Source organism: Maniola hyperantus, chromosome 24, assembly GCF_902806685.2.
Source record: "Maniola hyperantus chromosome 24, iAphHyp1.2, whole genome shotgun sequence".
NCBI lineage: Eukaryota > Metazoa > Arthropoda > Insecta > Lepidoptera > Nymphalidae > Maniola > Maniola hyperantus.
The window spans coordinates 4,369,392-4,391,095 of NC_048559.1; the positions used below are offsets into that span (position 1 = coordinate 4,369,392).

The 21,704-nt window shown below is 38.0% G+C and overlaps 2 protein-coding genes across 2 annotated transcripts; one reads left to right on the top strand and one right to left on the bottom strand.

The window, feature by feature from the left end:
* Positions 1-13,955: 13,955 nt before the first annotated feature.
* On the bottom strand, positions 13,956-14,654 carry LOC117993405 (uncharacterized). Its single transcript, XM_034981198.2, has 2 exons — positions 14,486-14,654; positions 13,956-14,380 (listed from the first exon to the last, which is right to left on the bottom strand). Exons 1-2 carry the CDS (start codon positions 14,643-14,645, stop codon positions 13,962-13,964), a joined length of 579 nt encoding a protein of 192 aa, XP_034837089.1. The 5' UTR covers positions 14,646-14,654; the 3' UTR covers positions 13,956-13,961.
* A 1,813-nt stretch (positions 14,655-16,467) lies between these two features.
* Positions 16,468-21,704, top strand: Pp2A-29B (Protein phosphatase PP2A regulatory subunit A). The gene is made up of 6 exons (XM_034981491.2): positions 16,468-16,837; positions 18,306-18,540; positions 18,813-18,999; positions 19,271-19,425; positions 20,014-20,131; positions 20,668-21,704. Exons 1-6 carry the CDS (start codon positions 16,612-16,614, stop codon positions 21,517-21,519), a joined length of 1,773 nt encoding a protein of 590 aa, XP_034837382.1. The 5' UTR covers positions 16,468-16,611; the 3' UTR covers positions 21,520-21,704.

Genomic DNA, 21,704 nt, shown 5'->3' on the forward strand with positions numbered 1-21,704 from the left:
ACTTTTTTGCGCAGTCGTGTAAAAATATTCTAATAAGAGATTTAATATAGGTACCTTGCAAAATTGTATAATATTTTATCACAAAACTAACCTAAAACTGGACCCTACTGACCTAATTGACCGCCGGGCTCTCATCACATCATTAAATTCTGTGTATGGGACGTCGAATTTTGTAATAGGTGGCAGAGATCAATTGGTAAACTCGAGAAAAGTGGAAATATAGAAAATTTTGTAAGTAAAATACGGGCCAACTGTTATTGAGTTAGGACTTTATTTAAGGGTCTCGAGGGATAGATGGACAGTTTTTCAAAAGGAATCAAACTACGTTCCACGGTCAGATGGTAATCCAATAATTTTGATTTCATGTGTAGATTTATTCTCTACTTTCTGTCGATATTTATGTCGTTTTGACAAGGATAATGGGTTCACGAGTCGATCCTCCATATCCATACTAATATTATAAATGCGAAAGTGTGTCTGTCTGTCTGTCTGCTAGCTTTTCAAGGCCCAACAGTTCAACCGATTTTGATGAAATTTGGTACAGAGTTAGTTTACATCCCGGGGAAGGACATAAGCATTGGGGAAGGATATAGGCATAGACGAGTAAAAACAAAGGAAAACGAAACTAAAAGATAAACAGCTCTGTTGTTGTCTTTTAGGTTCTCCATTAAAATTTATTGAATCGTCAATTAAAATTTATTTAGGGCTTAAGGTACATTACATTAGTACCTATTCTCATTTCTCATGTTAAGTTATAATGTAAGCAGAAATATATATACTTTTCGGGACTCCCAAAATAATTCATCACTATTTCGCTAATTAAGAATTGATGTATTAATAAATAAAATGTTCTTACCTAACTAGCACAACACAGTTGTTAATTGTTGCAGAGTTTTACGAGTAATTTAACAAGGAAGACTCTTAACCCGTTTACTGGAATTTACGCTTACTTTTATTACCGAAGTTCGTCATTGTCACACAATTTATCGGCGTGTATAATTAATTCTATGGCACAACTACTTTTTTATTACTTCTACCATCTTTAACAATTTTGTAACCTTTAACTTCCCTTTTGGCGCCAATTTTACTACTAGAAGACTTCTGGCAGAGATCTATAGAGCGCACTTTGACTTTGCTCAGACTTAAGATTGAGTTAAACGAAACAGATTTATGTGAGTGATATAGCCCTGTCTCGTTTTAACTCTGTCTTAAGTCTAAGCTAAGTCAGAGTGTGCTTTATAGATCTCACTTATCTTCTCTTCTCTCTTATTATAGACCTGAGTTTTCCACGTTCAGTAATGTGTGCCGTGCCTTGGAACTTTATCACTCACAAGTCAAAGTCTAAGACTTTAGATTACTTTTCAGAGCATAAGATCGACCATCGTGGTCGTTTGCCCACGGGCGGTCTGCTTATTATTTATTTATTTATCACTAGCTGATGCCCACGACTTCATCCGCGTGGAATTAGGTTTTTTAATAATCCCGGGGGAGCCCTCTGATTTTCCGGGATAAAAAGTAGCCTATGTCACTCTCCAGGTCTTAAAATATACCCATGCAAAAAATCACGTCGATCCGTTGCTCCGTTGCGACGTGTTTGAACTTTGAAGGACAAACCAACAAACAAACACACTTTCGCATTTATAATATGGGTAGTGATATCAAATCATTAAGTTCATCATTAAAAGTGTCTCATAGCAAGATAATATTAGATTTTACTATTCAGGAAATACTTGTTACAGTGACATAATAATTTTAACCATCTCTAAAATAATATTATTCGCCTTACGCCACTTTCGTTCGGAAATCTTGTTACTTAGGTACCTATTCCTTAAATTTCACCCTTTTATAACAGCAAACTTTCAGTTTGGTAACTCGCTGTATCAATTCCAAAACTTTTACTTGCCTACCTTAAATCAATCACTCGTCTAAACTCTAAAGTAATCACTTGAACATAAATCAGCATTTTTCTCATGAAATACCTAACTTTTACGCTTAATTTATTCATCTTTTTACGGACTTATAATTGAATTTTGTGATATAATCTATATCTATATTATAGGTATATAAAAGCAAAAGCTGACTGACTGACTGACAGATCTATCAACGCACAGCTCAATGTACCTACTGGACGGATCACTTTTCTACTTAGTGGGACGGATTGAGCTGAAATTTGGCATGCAGATAGCTATTTGTAACGTAGACATCCGCTAAGAAAAGATTTTTGAAAATTCAACCCCTAAGGGGGTAAAACAGGGGTTTGAAATTTATGTAATCCACGCAAACGAAGTCGCGGGAATAATCTAGTTTGATATAAACAACGCTTGGTTTTAAATATGATTCAGAATTCTGTGATGATATTCCCTAAATCTTGTACTTATGTTATCGTTTACAAAACGTTTCGCGGTAATTGCTATAGTGGACGGATTGAATTATTCATTTGGCCGTTGGCGTTCCGCGTTGGCGTCGACAAGTAATGACGTATCCGCGTTTATAACTCTTCTTTCGATAAGCATGATAATGTTTATGGAGCTTTGTTACCGTTTTCTTTGTGTCTTTAATGGGTTCGGAATTCCTTAATAGACGTTCTTTCATATTATTCTAGTTTCCCGATTTAGTTCAAACACAGATTTGGCTCAATGGTGTTTGTGATTGTGGTCGTAGACAGTTCCTTTGATAGACAGTTTTAGATCCGATTCATTAGACTTGATCTGGTTCTTACTATAATAATAGATAGATAGTTATGTAGATACCTACTTATATTTTCTTTTTAGGGTTCCGTACCTCAAAAGGAAAAAAGAAACCCTTATAGGATCACTTCGTCGTCTGTCTGTCCGTCTATCTGTCGAGTCTGTCAAGAAAACCTATAGGGTCCTGTTGACATAGAATCGTGAAATTTGGCAGTTACGTAGGTCTTATATAGCACGTCAAGTAAAATCCGAAAATCGTTAATTTGCGGTTATATCACAAGAAAAAAATTAAAATGTGTTCATGAACAAATATTGGTATTTTAAACTTTTAAAGTAAGATTACTATACTAAGTGGTGTATCATAATGAAAGGGCTTTACTATTACATTCTAAAATCTACTCATACATCTCAAAAATACTATACAAAAATTGATGCGGTTTTCTCTCATTACCACTTCAGTGCAAACATGAATTTTGAATATTTACCATTTAGAGAGCACTGCACTACCAAGTTTTTTTATAGAGTCTGATTACCTATTATGATGAATCAGTACCCTCATTATAAATGCGGAAATGTTTTTGTTTGTTGGTTTGCCCTTCAATCACGTCGCAACGGAGCAACGGATCGACGTGATTTTTACATTAAAGACCTGGAGGGTGACGTACTTTTTATCCCGGGAAATCAAAGAGTTCCCACGGGATTTTTGAAAACCTAAATCCACGCGTACGAAATCGCGGGCATCAGCTAGTATGAAATTCAGTATGTCATAGCGTTCCGGTACGAAACCTTGTAACGTTCATATAGACACATAGATGCATATTAGTTTTCTGCGTAGGACGTAGGTCATGATATACTCTATCCTTTGTAATAAACTCATGATATTCATTATAATAATAGCTAGCGAGCTAGCGAATTCTATGTTCTATAACTGACTGTGTATAGGCCTATATTAACTGTTTATCTATAACTATTTCGGTAGGTACCAGATAAAATAAGATTGAAATCAAAAACAAACAAACTAGACATGAACATCATTGTAAAATCGTGTTTTAGTAAGAGCTAGAAAGTAAAATCAGTAGAAAGAGTCTACAATATTTGAAAACCTTTGATATAGGTAATTTGCTATCGATCTCATATTAGAAGATCACCTAATTTATAAGTACCAACCTACCTAACCAACTTTTCGAAAATTTCACCATTATCTTTATTGAAAAATTCGTCTTTGGCTAAAATGCTGTTTTTATCAAAAAGACGAGTGAAAGAACGCATACATTGTGTGAGTTTTGATTAAAATTGAAATGAATATAGCGTAACTTATCATTTCTTAGGGCAATTACCTTGGATTTACCTTTTTCTCTCATATTAGGATTCCCCGCGTAAAATAAATAAGTTTGTGTCTCGAGTCAATTCAACTTATTTTCTAAGACCTAGCGTAGGTAGAGCCATTTATTAAAACTTGAATCATACGTAATTTTGTCATCAACAGATAAACGTCCACTGTTGGACATAGGTCTCTTGTAGGAAACTTCCACACGCCACGGTCTTGCGCCGCCTGGATCCAGCAGCTCCCTGCGACTCGTCTGATGTCGTCCGTCCACCTAGTGAGGGGTCTTTCAACGCTGCGTCTTCCGGTGTAAGGTCGCCATTCCAGCACCTTGAGACCCCAACGTCTATCGGTTTTACGAACTATGTGCCCTGTCCATTGCTACTTCAGCTTCGCAACCCGTTGAGCTACCTCCCATTGCCACTATGTCGGTTACTCTAGTTCTCCTACGGATCTCCTCATTTCTGATTTGATCGCGTACCTCTCTGTAGATGAGATCAGAACGTGTGTGACGTATTATCGTCATACTACCCAAAGCAATTTTCTACAGAACCAACATCTGATATTTGCACAGAATCATTTCACTGTTTCTTCATAATTCCAGGTGATATGCCGGGCAGGTTATCTTTTGTGACATGTTTATGACCGTTGTTCGTTATCTGCAAATTATTATGTATGAAGTTCTAAACTTGGAGGCAGGGACTTTTTTAAATTGCCTATTTGTCACCTTTTCCTATACTTGCAGATTTAGGGATGATAGGTGCCCACGCACGTGAGGTATCGATATAATTATGTGTTGGGTATGTTGTAAGGAATAAATGCAGTAAAAAAAGCAAGGTTCTTAGAGAAATAGAAAAAGCTGGATATTTACGATTTTTCAATTTAAAAGCCTATAATTTGTTAAGTAAATAATATTATCGTACTTATTGTTGCTCTTGACCGTTTTCAAAATCCTGTCTAAACAAAAAAAAAATCCTTTGGGTTTTTCCGTGTCTATCTAAAGTCATCCATACCATTCGAACTGATTTAAAACGATGATCACGATTCAAAGGCTCGCCAATTCTCACATAATTCGCCGAGACATTTACGACGTAGAAGTATTTAAAGTACTTCTAAACTAGACAATTTACTTACAACTCATTTCACGGTAGTTTTACGACCCCACAACAATAAATGGTTCCACGAATATTTGTAGAAGAATTTTATAGTTCACAATTCACATGAGTTTAACGATTCACTTGTCGACATAACACGACTGGGAATGAAAAGTTATGAATAGTAATAGATTTTTAATAAAAACAGTTTTGATGATAGATATTACGGTTTTGTGTTCAGTATAGGTACATCCATAATTCCAAGACAGACAGACTGACAGACACACTTTCGCATTTATAAATTAGTATGGAATCCATACTAATATTATAAATGCGAAAGTGTGTCTGTCAGTCTGTCTGTCTGTCTGTCTGTCTGCAAGCTTTTCACGGCTCAACCGTTTAACCGATTTTGACGAAATTTAGTACAGAGATAAGTAGCTTGCATCCCGGGGAAGGACATAGGCTACTTTTTATCCCGGAAAATTAAAGAGTTCCCACAGGATTTTTAAAAACCTAAATCCACTTCGTCCGCGTGGACTACACAAATTTCAAACCCCTTATTATTGAATTTTCAAAAATCCTTTCTTAGCGGATGCCTACGTCATAATAGCTATCTGCATGCCAAATTGCAGTCTGATCCGTCCAGTAGTTTGAGCTGTGCGTTGATAGATCAGTCAGTCACCTTTTCCTTTTATATATTTAGATAAGTAGATAAGTGTGATAGATTCCTACGATATCTTTTATTTTAAAACTATTAGGACGTAGAAAATTCATTTTTCAGTGATCATGATCACGCCAAATGGCAAAGATTTCAATATTATGTTTGACGTTTGTGTCTGAACAAAATCGGATGAGCCGTGAAAGGTAACTGACAAACTTACAGGCAGACTTATAATATTAAGTAAGGTTGGATTGCTACAATCTTTCATGAAACTACTAGGACGTAGAAACTTCACTCTTCAGTGACCGCGCCAATAACTTCAGTATTATCCTTGCGTTTAAACAAAATAGGAGGGACTGTGAAATGATAAATTATGACAAACAGAAGACACACTTTCGCATTTATAATACTAGTGGATGCCCACGAAGTCATGTGCAGGGATTTAGGCTTTGAAATCACGTAGGAACTCTCTGATTTTACGGGATAAAAAGTAGCCCACGTTACGCTCCAGGTCTTTAACTATAGTCATGCAAAATATCACCTCGATCCGTTGAATTCCGTTGCTCTGTCGAAGGACTTCCAATAACCAATACACTAAGAAACAAAGACATTTTCGTGTATACATAATATGAGTAGTATGAGTATCGGCGGTGTTCCCACTAGATTATAACATGGGGTTATTCAAGGGGCGGACCAACAAATTCCTAAAAGGCCGGCAACGCATCGGCGGCTCCTCTGGTGCTGCAAATGTTCATGGGCGGCGGTAATCACTTAACATCAGGTGACCCGCCTGCTCGTTTGCTCGCTATATCTATTAAAAAAATAAAAAATAAAAATAAGTATGGATTCTACAATCTTTCATGAAACTACTACGGCGTAGAAAATTCTTTCTTCAGTGACCGCGCGCCAATAACTTCAATATTATCCTTGCGTCTAAACAAAGGCTTCTTATGGTTTTTAATAAAGATGCCCAGAGGACGAGGAATATTTCTAATAAATTTCCTCAACCGTATAGAATTTTTCTTCGCAACTCTTTGTTGTGTTCCGCACAAAGAAATACTCGTCATATTATTCCGGGTCAAGCTTTTGAAATGATTGGAGGTGATGTTTTCTGCGTGTGCAGGGCATTCTCTTCCCGATTGCCATCTCGACCTGTCGCGTAGTTTTAGATGCGTCCTTATGTACTATGAAGAAGAGTGGGTAGGTATTCTGATCTTAACTCACTTCTGATATTTAACGTTAAAACCATTATAGGTAATCTGTAGGTATTTTCGTTCGTTCATTCGTTATCTATGCGTTTGCGATTCGACTGAATTTTAACTGTATTATTGACACTTTTTTTTAAATAAAAATAGCGAGTAAACAAGCAGGCGGGTCACCTGAATTTTAAGTGATTACCGCCGCCCATGAAGATTTGCAGTACCAGAAAGAAGAACCGCCAATGCGTTTGCCGGCCTACTTACGTGAACATTTCTGACATTGTACCGTCCATGTCAAAGTACAAGAATTTCCTACAGATGGAGACTGGAGTCACATCACAGTATCCAGTAATACCGACTTACAGTAATGTACATCGGCCTTTAGAATGACATTTTGGCTTTGTAGAGCGTTGTCTCTGTCATTCATACCTATAGGTATGATGTTTTGTCGGTCTCAACGACTGAGACATTGCTCTACAAATTTGCTATCTCCTTCTAAGGGTCGATGTACATTACTTTCGGCCGCGTAGGTGCCTACTGTATATTATGCCGTGCATTGTCAATCTCTAAGAAGCAATCGATTGAAAAATAATGGCTTCCCATCTCGGAGCATATTGCACCTAATGGGCTGTCAGGAATAACAAATGATCGAAAGGGTTTGAGTGTAAAGACTGAAATAAATCGAACGCGCGACGACCTCTAGCTGGTTTAACGCAGCTCCTGAGACCCTTGCTAACTCATCTCACTAGAACTTTCTATCCGAACCTGGGTTAGTATTTACATCATCTTAATAATGTAAAAGGAAAAGACTAAAATGACTGACTGATCTATCAACGCATAGCTCAAATTACTGGACGTATCGAGCTGTTTAGCACGTAGAATACCTAGCTATTTTGACCTAGACAATAGACATCTGCTAAGAAAATTTGGCCCTTGATTGGTTGTGGAAAAGTATGAACAGCGAATTTAACCAATAAGTGTCAGAATTTGTTGTCGATTACGATTACGATGAATACGTTTTTCTTACACAATCGGGCGACAGGTCCAGCACCTCCGTCAAGTCAGTACATCAATACCCATAGGCGCACATGCCTAGCGTTATAAAATAATGTAGTGTGTGAAGTAGTGTGAACATAACTATACCGACTTCGGACTTACGCTACGAATAACGAAATGGCATGCCAAGTGCCAACGCCGCGCATCAAGTGTTAAACCAGTTAAACTATATGTGGCGCATTGTTGTCAATCCAGCACCTTGGGACGCCAACGTCTATCAGCTTTTCGAACTATGTGCCCTGCACATTGTCACTTCAGCTTCGCAACCCGTTTAGCTATGTTGGTTATACCGATCTCCTTATTTCTGATTTGATCACTTATACGCGACAGGTCGAAATGGTAATCGGGGTATGAGGTGACGCCCCGCACATCCGCACGTCACCTGTGCTATCCCGCAGCGAGTTAGCGCGGAGGCTGTGCGGGTGTGCGGGGCGTCCTTACCCCGATTGCCACCTCGACCTGTCGTGTACTATAGACAAACATTGACTTATATATTACTTCGTATGGACAGGGCTATTGAACAAATAGAATGGTACCGACTCAGTGGTGCTTTAGCACCAATGCAACCTCAGTGATTTTTGGTTTTCAAACGGGTTGTTCATTAGTACCTATTTAAATAGGTACTAATGAACAACCCGTTAACCTTAACCTCTTAAGAGGTGGTGCTGATTTATTTGGTTCTAAAACCGTGAAAAATTTTGTTCGCTTGGGCATATCTTGTCATTTATATCGATGCGTAGAGCTTACCTACCTACACGTACCTCTCGGGAAGGCTACTGCAAGAACTTCCTGATTTTTCCTGCGTCTTTTCTGCAAAATACAGAATACGTTTTCCGACGTTCCCCGCTCTCTTCGCCAGTTTCATTTATTTGAAAGCAATATACAAAGCATTACGTAATGTGATTGTGTCACGTGGCGCGACGGGCTCCCCGCGGAGTGCATTAGGACCTCTCACGAAACGGTTGGTTGGCCCCATTGCTTTGTTTATACATTAAGTGTTCCTTTGAATGAAACACTCCCTTATAACTCTATCAAGGGACATAATGTAGGTAGGTAAATAAATAATTCGAGTAAAGAGTACCTACTTGTCTGCCTGTCTGCTAGCTTTTCACGGCCCATCCGTTTAACCTATATTACAGAGATAAGTTATCTCTGGAGGCCATCCCTCAGGGATGCAAGTCTTCACAATAGGCTACTTTGTATCCCGGAAAATAAAAGAGCTCCTACGGAATTTTTAAAAAACCTAATTTTGGACGAAGTTGTGGGTATCATCTCTATACTGAGTACAGAGATAGCTTGCTTGGAAGACTTGAGTTGGAGGACCCCCGATTATGTGGACGTACAAGATCACACTAGTTGTATGGAGCCGCTGGATTCAGGCAGCGCAAGACGATGTGGCGTGTGGAAGTCCCTTCAAGAGACCTATGTTCAGCAGTGGTTGTCTATCGGCTTATAATGATAATGATAAATAAGTAGGTACCTACATAATTAGTTTTTAATTAAATTCTTAAATAACCAACAATTCCAAATGCACTACTAAATAGAACCGTAAAGCCAGTTACAAAAAAAAACCAGCATAAGAGCTGAAACCGCAAGAATCAATATCGGAAATTGATATCGGCAAAAAACTAGAGTATCGGGTGCAGTAATGGGTCGACGGGTAGCGCCATCTGGTGAAAGCGACACCGCTCGCTTTTCTCGTTGTTAAGTACTACAGAAAGAGTCTTTATTAAATCTAGTCTCAATTATTTAGAGCGGTGATAGCCTAGTGGTTACGATGTCGGACTTTTCTAGGCTCTACGGGAGATCCGGGCACGCAGACTAAAAATTGCGTTAGGATTTCGATGTAATTACAAACCGACGACTTGTATATTTGCTTTAGTAAATATATTGTTAAATAATTACGTAAACTACTTTCGTGAGTAAAACTTACAGGAGTAATCTTTGACTTATATTATCACTAGAAGATGCTCGCGACTTTGTCCGCATAGACTAAGGTTTTTTAAAAATCCCGTGGGAACTCTTTAATTTTCCGGGATAAAAGTTACCTATGTCAATCCGGGATGCAATCCATCTCTGTACTAAATTTCATATAAATCGGTCAAACGGATAGGCCCTTTGAAATTCCCGTGAGAACTCTTCCCCGGGATGTAAGCTAACTCTGTACCAAATTCCATCAAAATCGGTTAAACTGTTGGGCCGTGAAAAGCTAGCAGATAGACACACTTTTGCATTTATAATATTAGTATGGATTAGGTACCTTAATTAATATTATGTTAAATCACGACGTTTCTCCGATTTCTTTCCTCAACATATAATATGTTCTACGTGTACGTGTTCCATACATAGGGACTAGGGAGAGATTCAAAATAAACTGTATTGTTTGCAGTCTCCATTTAACTACACAACTAAGGTCGTGGCTCTTTAGGTTGATTGTAATTTGTAAGCACCTCTAATAAATGACGCCCCATTTCCCTTGTCGCTAAACATGCGTTACACTAGTCTGAGTTAAACACATCGCGTTTCGGCAACGCAGTGGCGCTCGCCTGGAAATGCATGGCTGGACGCATTTAGATTCTAGACGTCGAGTGGAATTTCTAAAAATCCTTTCTCAGTGGGAGTCTACATTGTAAAGACATGTTACATATTACTTAGTTACCATGTTAACTTGCAAAATCTTAACTTTATAGAGCTAGGTCAGTCAGTTAAGTACAATGAAAAGGAAAGTCCTGACTCACTTACTGATTCATTAACGTCTAGCCCGAAGTCCGAATCCTGTATTTGTCCAGGAAAGCGGAAAGCAGAGACGTTTCCTTATAATATTGTAGACAAGAAATAAAGCATCGTTAATATTGTAACAACTAGCACTCATCACTAACTAAATAACAAGGCTTCACTAACAAACAAAGATCTATTGTGGAACTATTCCACTACAGATCATTGTTTTCGTATAACTTTAACTATAACTTACGCAGTGCACGCTACGGAAGCTCTCTGATGAAGCGATTTTTTTCCGACTTAATTCACAATTATCATCCTACAGGTAGCTCATATTCGCAAAATGTCCGTAAATAATAGTTAAAATAGCCTATATTTATTTAGATAATCCCTCTTTGTATTGGTAAAAACGTGAAAAAATCTGTACAGTATTTTCTGAGATTAGCCCGAACAAACATGTCAGCAAGGTGAGGGACTTTAAAATATTATTATTATGTACCTACTTAGTGATAAGATAATATACCTAGATAGAAACTTCTAGAAGGCACTTTTTACACATTCCCGTCGCACGTTCTATTTGTTTCAGCCTTAACGCGAACTACGTAGTTCAGCCAAGATCCAAATATTGTGCTAGAAAGTTTTGGGTAAACAAGACCCTTAAATTCACGCCCCAGAACCAAAGAGCCGCAGGAATCAGGGTTAATGCGTGAATGGCACATAAAGCAAGTGGCACGTATGGTTTGTTAATTATCATATTACGCCTACTTCGAAATAGAGTTTAGGATTAGAATAATGATCAAGCGTTGACCGAGGGTACGCACGCACTGTAGAGACAAAATTATGAGATAAAATTGATGTAAGTAGGTAGGTAGCTAATTAAAGACAAGGGACATCCGTTAGGGTCCACACAAGTGATTGTTGATTTTCCGGGACAAAAGTAGCCCATACTTGCATCCCAAGCTATCTCTGTTCCACGTCAAAATCGTTTAAATGGATTGACCGTGAAAATCTAGCAGACAGACAGACAGACAAACTTATTCATTTATAATATTAGTATGGATTTATGGAAGTGTGGATTTTCAGCTGGAATTTTTTCAAACAGTACCTTAATTTTTTTTACTTTTCACAGTGCGAGAAAATCCGTAATTAATCCGGCCTGCACAGTAATAGCTTTACGACATCTACCGAATAAATAGAACAGGAAAAAATGCCATTACTTTTAAAATTATTTAGAGGTGAATTTACAAGTAGTTTAAAACTTATAAAATGGGTTAAGTACTCAGTAAATCAAAATTAGTAAGTACAAGAAAATTCATTTACTAAGGCCCGACATAGCATCAGATTATAAGAAAAAAATTATCATGTCATCTAAGTATTCCGTGACTTCCACCTTAAGCTCGTTTTCTTTTAGCTAAGGACAGAGACGTACGGTCTAAATCTAGCTTCAAAGCTTTGATGTATTAATTGCGCTACAACAGTCTGCATTAGTCTTAACTGTGTCTAGAATGTCGTCAGTCTGATTGAAGATTCTAAAACTTAAATGAAATTTTCGTCTTCAGGATTTAGTTATCCTGTCTTTGTAGACAAACGCCTTTATTTTGCACTCTCGATCCTTTTACAAGAAACTTGTATACAGTCCGCCTCGAGTAGTGTATTGAAGTGCGCTCCATGCCCACTCATTTTCAGAATGGCCAAGTTCAGATTGGCAGACTTCATATACCTTTGAGAACATTGTGGAGAACTCTCAGGCAGGCAGGCTTGCTCACGATATTCTCCTTATGATATTTATAGATGCTTAGGCCGCGGATACACCTGTAAGTTTTACTCACGTAAGTAACTTACATGGTTAGCTTATGATTTACCTACTAATATAACTGTAAACACTCTCATATTATGTACATTTGCTTTAGTAAATGTGTTGTCAAATAATTACGTAAGCTACATTCGTGAGTAAAACTTACAGGTGTAATCACTGCTTAAAAGTGTTTTTTTTCTTTTCCAATTTTAGTAGTTATGAGAGAACATAAAACATTTATTTTACAAGTTATAAAGCAAACTTGTTACAACTGCACGAGCATACCACTCGGAAAATGTCGGTTAGTGCAACTAGATTAACTATAAACTGCAGCTGACGGAAACAATATCGCGCTGTGTTGCAGGGTTCACCAATAAAGCCAATGCTTAGCTATATTAAACGCTTGTAGGAAAAATACTTCCGTGTATTTCCGTTGAGATAGATATCTAATATTTTAAATTCAAATCTTAGACCATTTTCAATATTAAGTTTTTTCAAATTGGAAAAATGCGTGGGCGCGCGACGCGTAATTTTAGATATCAAAACCCGGAGTGTAAGATAAGATAATTTTTTAATTATCCTAATAGGTAGGTGGGTAAAAAAACACCTCGACAGATCGAGATTGCAATCGGGGAGGGAACGCCCCGTACACCCTTACACCCACTGTGCTAACCCAGTGCGGACGAGGTGCGGGTGTGCGGGACGTCCCCGATTGCCATCTCAACCTGTCGTATTTTCGTAAGTTTTTTCCAAGACAGTCATTCCGACGATATAACCCAAGGCATAAAACACGCTGCTTAGTAAGCAGTGCTTGTCTAGTTGTAGTAATTCAAAATTAATGTACCTACTACCTATAACGTCATGACCTGCCACTAAATGCCTAACCCTGTGCACGTATTATCCACGGGAAAGGAGGGTCTTAGCTTTTTCATTATACAATGCAAGAATGACTAATTTTATTATTAGGGTGCCTGTCCACTGAAACGTAGAGCAGCGGAAATGACATGTTCAGTGGATCAATCAGAGTTAAATCTTAAATATACCTATATATAGTCCAGCGAGGCAACTGCAACTACCTACTGGGAAAATGCAATCAATCTAATTATCTTGATAATTTTAACGTTTAAATTATCGTAATTTTCATTATAAATATAATTTCCGGCTGTATTCACGTGGTTATTCGACGTGAGCCCAACTATTTCGAACCCATCCGGGGTTATTTTTCACAGGCTTTATACCTACGTCCGAGTTTACGTCAGTACAGCCGGAAACTTGCACCTATATTTATAACCTTAAATATATTTGATTGGCGTGCTTAACACATCTCCGCTCTGGTCTGCTCCACTCCACTTCAGTGGACAGGCACCGTTAGGTACCTAGTTAGATAAATAATACAACAGAAAACGACTCAAAATAATATATTTATTTCACCGCCTGGGGCCAGAAGGGCCACTGCTCACATTAAAGTCTACATGGAACAATCTGTACGCACAGTACTCCGTCAACATAAGCAATAATGGATAAACAACTTTCTTAGGCCCATCAGGGGTGCAAAAATACGTTAGCACCCCGGCACCGGCTGTATACCAACCCCAAACCCTGTCGTGTTGTTGGGAGTACACACACAGGGAGACAATGTTGCAAGCGATCATCAAATTGCCCAGTTGCAGGTGCTCGTGCCCCGCCAATGACATCGCGAATGGAATCAGACCAGAGACAAGATGTAGCGAGCTCACGCCTTGGTCCCCGCGGTACAGATCCGCCATTAGACACGGCAACGCTAGATATCTTGTCGCGTTAGTACTAATTACGTAGGCTCCCTTGAAATCTGTGTTGAATTTTCCGCCTGCAAAACAAAATAACGATGAATTCTATGGGTACATTCTACACACGCAGGCAGAATTAGCGGCACACAAAACAGGAAGAACTAATGTATTTTTTCTAGTCTTACTTTGATAGTGCAAGAACCCAAGTATTCCGTGTATGAAGAAATTGGCGTGCATGCCCGGATGTGTGAAACTCTTAACATGCGTTCGGGCCATTCCATCCCCGGCCACACAGCACAGCGCGACATGTGCAATAGCGGCGGTAAGGTCATCATTATCGCCCATCAATTAAACTTTTAAACAATAAAACCCTAATCAAAATAAAACATTAAAAAATTGTGTAAAAAAGTTCTCTTGTGTTGACAGCTATAAATTATGTCAAATAATTAAAAATACAATAGTTATTAGAAGCGATAACGATAATAATTCTTTGACAAAATTATAAAACCTTTTTGCCTTTATTTCTGTATGCAACTTTGAACTTGTGTAAAAACATTGTCGGTAAAAAGTTTGCTGTGGGCTCTTCCCAGACGGCGCGTTTGGAACCCTCGTAGCTTTAGTTTTAAGTACGTTTTAATTATCACATTACAAATTAAAATTAATTGTCATCTTACAAATTAAAATTTTGACCATCAGTAAGCGTAAAATTTTACCTATTCTGAATAAATAATTTGACTTTGAGTTTGAGAAAAAAACCAGCCAAGTGCGAGTCAGGCTCGCACACCGAGGGTTTCGTACTACAGTCGTATTTTTTCGACATTTTGCACGATAAATCAAAAAACTATGATGCATAAAAATAAATAAAAATCCGTTCAAATCTGTAGAATGCACAGGCGAAGCCCTTTTATATAATACCCCACTTGATATAGTACCTATCTTACTTTGAAAATTGAAAATACTAATTATTAGTTCTTGAGTAGGAAGTATTATCTGTAATCTTATTGATGTTTGTTTTTTATTTTGTCTCATATGTTTGTAAATGTTGTATTAACTTATAATTGGCGACTGCACTTAGTAAGTAATATTTTCAGAATTTAATTTTTTTTAAAAATGTATTAGTGTAAGTAGCCGTTAGTTAATTTAATAAATAAATAAAAAAAAAAAAAAAATGACCACAATTTAATTTTTTTTGTGTGATGTAATAAAAAAATCACGGTTTTCAGATTTTTCCCCTTATGTCTGCTATAAGACCTACCTACCTGCCAAATTTCATGATTCTAGGTCAACAGAAAGTACCAACCCTGCAGGTTTCTTGACAGACTGACAACCAGACAACAAAGTGATCATATAAGGGTTCCGTTTTTCCTTTTGAGGTACGGAACCCTAAAAAGAATGACTTAGTGTTAAAATTTTATGACTGGTCACACTAATACTAATCTATACCATAGATCTATACTTCATGGTAACCTTATAGTAAACAGCCACAGAACACTGTGGCTGCTAAAGTTTTGGTAACCGATTTCAATAATCGATGTTGACATTGATAGTCATCGATTTAAAGTTGAAACAATATAATATGACGCGTATTTTAACTTTTTGTGTCTTTCATCACAAAACTAATTTTAAAGGTAAACCGCACTTTTGACATAGTTATTGACCCATAGAGACCCGTAGAGGAGTTGTGTGAGGAGTCCTTTTGTACGAACTATAAATAATTTATAGAAATAAATAGTTTCATTAGGTTGATAGAAATGATTGTTATATTTTAACATTATTTTATAAAAATCAAGTAGGTATAAATTCCGCAAATTGCTATTATGCTGGAACCATGTCTCATTAAAATCGAAATGACGTCATTTTGACGTCAGCGAAATAAAAATATACCATCAGCTCAAAACTTCAGTCTAGTGCGGCTGACGTCACTATTATATACCGTAAAACTAAACACTTGCCCTATTAATAATATGATAAATTATTATGTTTGCAGAGTTCAATTCTTTTGAAAATACAATAATAACAGAAATAAGTTTGTAAAATATTGAAAATGTGAATCAAGGTGCTACTGTATAACGTCCACTTAAAATGTCAATGATGTTTTATCGATAATTAATATCGATATGAAATAGGTAAGTAAATTAGGTGTCACTTTACTATACCTTATTACCATAGACAATAGACAAATCTTAAAGAACCATCAAAAAGGCTTCCATTTTGCTGTTAAATGCGTATGAATTTACAAAAATTAGACAAAATTGTGGTGTAAAACGTGATTATTTGGTAAATTCGTGAGACACGCAGTAAATAGTTAAGGATGGCAGCCAGCGACTCCGGGACGGATGAGTCATTGTACCCCATTGCGGTACTCATCGACGAGCTAAAGAATGAGGATGTTCAGCTAAGGTTGATTTCCATCAAGAAGCTATCGACTATTGCGCTGGCTTTAGGTGTCGAGAGAACCCGCTCTGAGCTTATTCCCTTCTTGACGGAAACGATTTACGATGAAGATGAAGTGTTGCTTGCACTTGCTGAACAACTTGGTAAGAGCCTTGTGGATATTTTCCCTGAACGAATGTCGATGACGAATTGGTCCCAAAATACGGAACTAAGATTAATATTCTGATTTAGTAATAGATTTATTGCAAATGAAATGCTATTGGACCAGTTAATGAAATTAGCTCATAATATAGCTACAGGCTAAAAATAAGCCTAGCCTACTGTGTTGTCTTTGTAGCTAGTTTCAGACTTAAGTCTTTATCATCATATCATTTTCAGGCTTAAGTCTTTATTAAAATAGTGTTAGAGCTAAAAACTAAAAATCTGTAGCATGTTTAGGCCATTATATTCTATTAATTATTGGATCAGATTTTGTACTAATATAAGAAGCTAATTTCCACTTAGTGATTGTAATTCAGTTGTGTACACATACTAAATTGATAGGTAAAAAATTGAGGTAACCTTTGCTGAAGGTATTGGTTTTATACTTGGAATTTGCAAAAACAAAACCACATGAATGAAATTAAGAGCATAAGCTACTGCTAACTCCATAGTAACCTAAACATATAAAAGGAAATGGTGACTGACTGACTGATCAGTCAGTCGACTGATCTATCAATGCACAGCTCAAACTACTGGACGGATTGGGCTTAAATTTGGTATGCAGATAGCTATTATGACGTAGGCATGGGGAAAATTTCAGGTCTCATGAGAAACCAGAAATTTTACGTGAACGAAGTTTCGGGCAACTGCTAGTATAGTATATAAAACCTTTGAAAAGAGCAACCGCCGAGTTTCTTGTTGGTTCTTCTCAGTAGGAAAGGCATTCAGAACCAGTGGTAGATGCATTTGACGATTCAAAAGTTCTTGTAAAATTTTTAGTTGAATAAAAATATTTTTGTTTATTTATTTACTAGCTGATGCCTGTGACTTCGTCCGCGTGGAATTAAGTTTTTAAAAATCCCGTGGGAACTCTTTGATTTTCTGGGATAAAAAGAAGCCAATGTCACTCTCCAGGTCTTTAAGATAAGATAAGATAAGATTTATTTATTTGCTTTCATGTACATTTACATTAATTGATGGTGGGTGCTTAAAGCTAAATATAAGCAGTACATGAGACCCTGTCAGGGTATTGCAAATATAATTTTAGGTACTTACAATAAAATGATAAATATTAAAGAAACAATAAAAGGTTACAATTTAGAATACAATAAGAATAGGATTAAAATTATTAAATTATTATTACTACATATTAAATATTATTCATGCTTATACATATATTATATTATGAGAATGTAGACTAGAATTTTTTTATAAAGCAAGATTAGTTCAAAATAAAAATAAGGTCAAAGTAAAATAGTATTAAAATAGTAGTAGTAGTTTTTATCTATAAAAAATCACGTCAATCTGTTGCACCGTTGCGACGTGATTGAAGGACAAACCAATAAACCAACAAACCAACAAACAAACACACTTTCGCATTTATAATAAGGGTACTGATTAAACCTACAGGTAACTTCATCAATCTGGTTGGTGGTGGTGAATACGCACACTGCCTGCTCCCACCCCTGGAGTCCCTGGCCACAGTTGAGGAGACGGTAGTAAGGGACAAAGCTGTGGCATCCCTCCGGGCAGTGGCTGCACATCATTCTCCCCAAGCGTTGGAACAGCATTTTGTGCCATTAGTGCAGCGTCTTGCTGGAGGCGACTGGTTTACATCTAGGGCGTCTGCGTGTGGGCTATTCAGGTTAGTATATTATAGATCTAAATATATAAATCAAGGTGACTGACTGACTGACTGACTGATCTATCAATGCACAGCTCAAACTACTGGATGGATCGGGCTGAAATTTGGCATGCATATAGCTATTATGACGTAGGCATCCGCTAAGAAAGGATTTTTGAAAATTCAACCCCTAAGGGGGTGAAATAGGGATTTGAAATTTGTGTAATCCACACGGACGGAGTCGCGACCATAAGCTAGTATTTTTTAAGAAAAATTGTAATAATTTGTTTCAGCGTGTGCTACCCGCGCGTGTCGGCCCCGGTGAAGGCAGAACTGCGGGAACACTTCCGCTCGCTGTGTCAAGATGACACTCCCATGGTGCGGCGCGCGGCCGCCTTCAAGCTGGGCGAGTTCGCGCGCGTCGTCGAGGTGGAGTACGTCAAGAGTGACCTCATACCCATGTTCGTTAACTTGGCACAGGTAAACTTCATTTTGTTGTCCATCCGTTCATCTGTCCGTACTGTCTGTCTGTCTGTCAAGAAAGCTATAGGGTACTTCCCGTTGACCTAGAATCATGAAATTTGGCAGATAGGTAGGTTTTATAGCACACGCAAGGGGAAAAATCCGAAAACCGTGAATATGTGGTTACAAATCAGTACCCTTATTTCATACCCCTAATCATACCCCTTTACATATTACTTGCGTTATATTCGTTTTTACTCAAAATAAAGTTGTGTTATAATTTTTCCAGGATGAGCAAGATTCAGTACGTCTTCTGGCGGCGGAGGCATGTGCCGCGGTGGCCGCGCTGCTACCGCCTGAGGATATGGAGCAACTTGTGATGCCCACAGTACGCGCCCGAGCCGGAGACACCTCCTGGCGAGTGCGATACATGGTTGCTGACAAGTGAGTACTATCTACTTTTCCAGGATGAGAAAGATTAATCTATATCTAATCTAATCTGAAGATATGGAACATCTTGTGATGCCCACAGTACACGCCCGAGCCGGAGACACCTCCTGGCGAGTGCGATACATGGTTGCTGACAAGTGAGTACTATCTACTTTTCCAGGATGAGAAAGATTAATCTATATCTAATCTAATCTGAAGATATGGAACATCTTGTGATGCCCACAGTACGCGCCCGAGTTGGAGACACCTCGTGGCGAGTGCGATACATGGTTGCTGACAAGTGAGTCATCATCATGACAGCCCATTGCCAGCTTACTACTTAGAATTAGCAGGGGTTTGCAGGCCACCTACCACTTCACACAGTCTACCAAGCTGGCCAAATGTGAATTGGCAGATTTCACACACCTTTGTGAACATTAATGGAGAACTCTCAGGCATCTCAGTAGTCCTTTTCATATTACCTTAGTAAGAAGAGGATGCGAATTGCGAATACTTAAGAATTGAGTTGTACTCAGAATCAGTACCATTACCTTTTGCATGTAACGATACAATCATTTCAATTGTCAATTTCTTTGTTTACAGATTTGTTGAGCTTCAGCAAGCTGTGGGTCCAGAGCTGGCTCGTTCTGACCTCGCACAAATCTTCCAAGCACTTCTAAAGGACACTGAGGCGGAAGTACGCGCCGCTGCAGCTGGTAAGGTGAGTTGACAAAACCAACATGGTGACTATAAACAACTAAAATAAGAAAAGAAAGAAGATAAAAATAAAAAATAATGTCTGCTAATTTGTTACCTAACCTAAGCTCGGACTTCAAGTTGAAAATTTGTGCAGTTGGTGTTGCCACTTGCATTAAGATTTCGGACACAGTACCATCAAAGTACAGTAGGTGGCGCGCAAATGGTATCGGCTACAAAAAAGACCTTTTAGTTTTTGAAACTAAAAATAAGTAATTTATGTTTGAACGAAAAACAGTCAATAGGGTATTTCACCCTTTTTTGAAATGTCTTAATTTGATCCTAAAGTTATCGATAATAAACTACAAAAAAATTACAAAAAAATTATTCGATCAATAAGTGCAATAAAAATGCTTTTAAATTTTGCATGTCAAATTTCTAGCCGCCGCTCCCGCCATCTTTTTAGAAGTGTTCCTATAAGGTGATCCTATAAGAGATCCTTTTCTTGTCTAGAGTTACAGGACCCTAAAAACATTAACCAAATCATTACTTTGTTTACAGGTGAAAGACTTCTGCATGAATTTGGACAAAGCACACCAAGAGCACATAATCATGAACATGATTCTACCCCAAATCAAAGATCTAGTGTGTGATCCCAACCAACACGTCAAATCCGCCCTTGCATCCGTTATTATGGGACTCAGCCCCATTGTTGGACGACAGAACACTATCGAACACCTCCTGCCATTATTTCTGACACAACTCAAAGACGAGTGCCCTGAAGTCCGCCTAAACATTATTTCCAACCTGGAATGCGTGAACGAAGTGATCGGAATCCAACAATTAGTACAATCTCTTCTCCCGGCCATTGTGGAATTAGCTGAAGACACAAAATGGCGAGTGCGCCTTGCCATTATCGAACACATGCCTTTACTAGCCGGACAATTGGGCCAGGAATTCTTCGACGAGAAACTCACAGGGCTATGCATGTCCTGGTTAATTGACCACGTTTATGCCATCCGTGAAGCGGCTACGTTGAATTTGAAGAAGCTCGTGGAACAGTACGGAGCACCCTGGGCAGAAACGAATGTCATACCCAAAGTATTAGCCATGTCCCGTGAACAAAATTACCTACACCGAATGACGTACCTGTTCTGCATTAACGTGCTATCTGAAGTTTGTGGAAAGGATATAACTACTCGAGTACTTCTGCCGACAGTTTTGTCTATGGCTGATGACAATGTTGCCAACGTACGGTTCAATGTTGCCAAAACTTTACAAAAAATGGCACCATTCCTCGACCCAGCTGTAATCCAGCCACAAGTCAAACCCATTTTGGAGAAACTGAATGTAGATCCGGATGTTGATGTTAAATATTTCGCTTCGGAAGCCATCGCTGGGATTGCCGGTTAATTTTAATTTATAATAGTTGTATCTTGTATTGTCTAGTTTGTATTTATATCGGAAACTCGGAGATTTGTAAGTCCTACACTAACAGTAACTTTCATTCCAGTATAAAACAATAGTGAATCACTTCAAGCGGCATTTAAATCGCACTATAAAATTGTAAACAAGTTTAATAAACGTAATAATAAAAG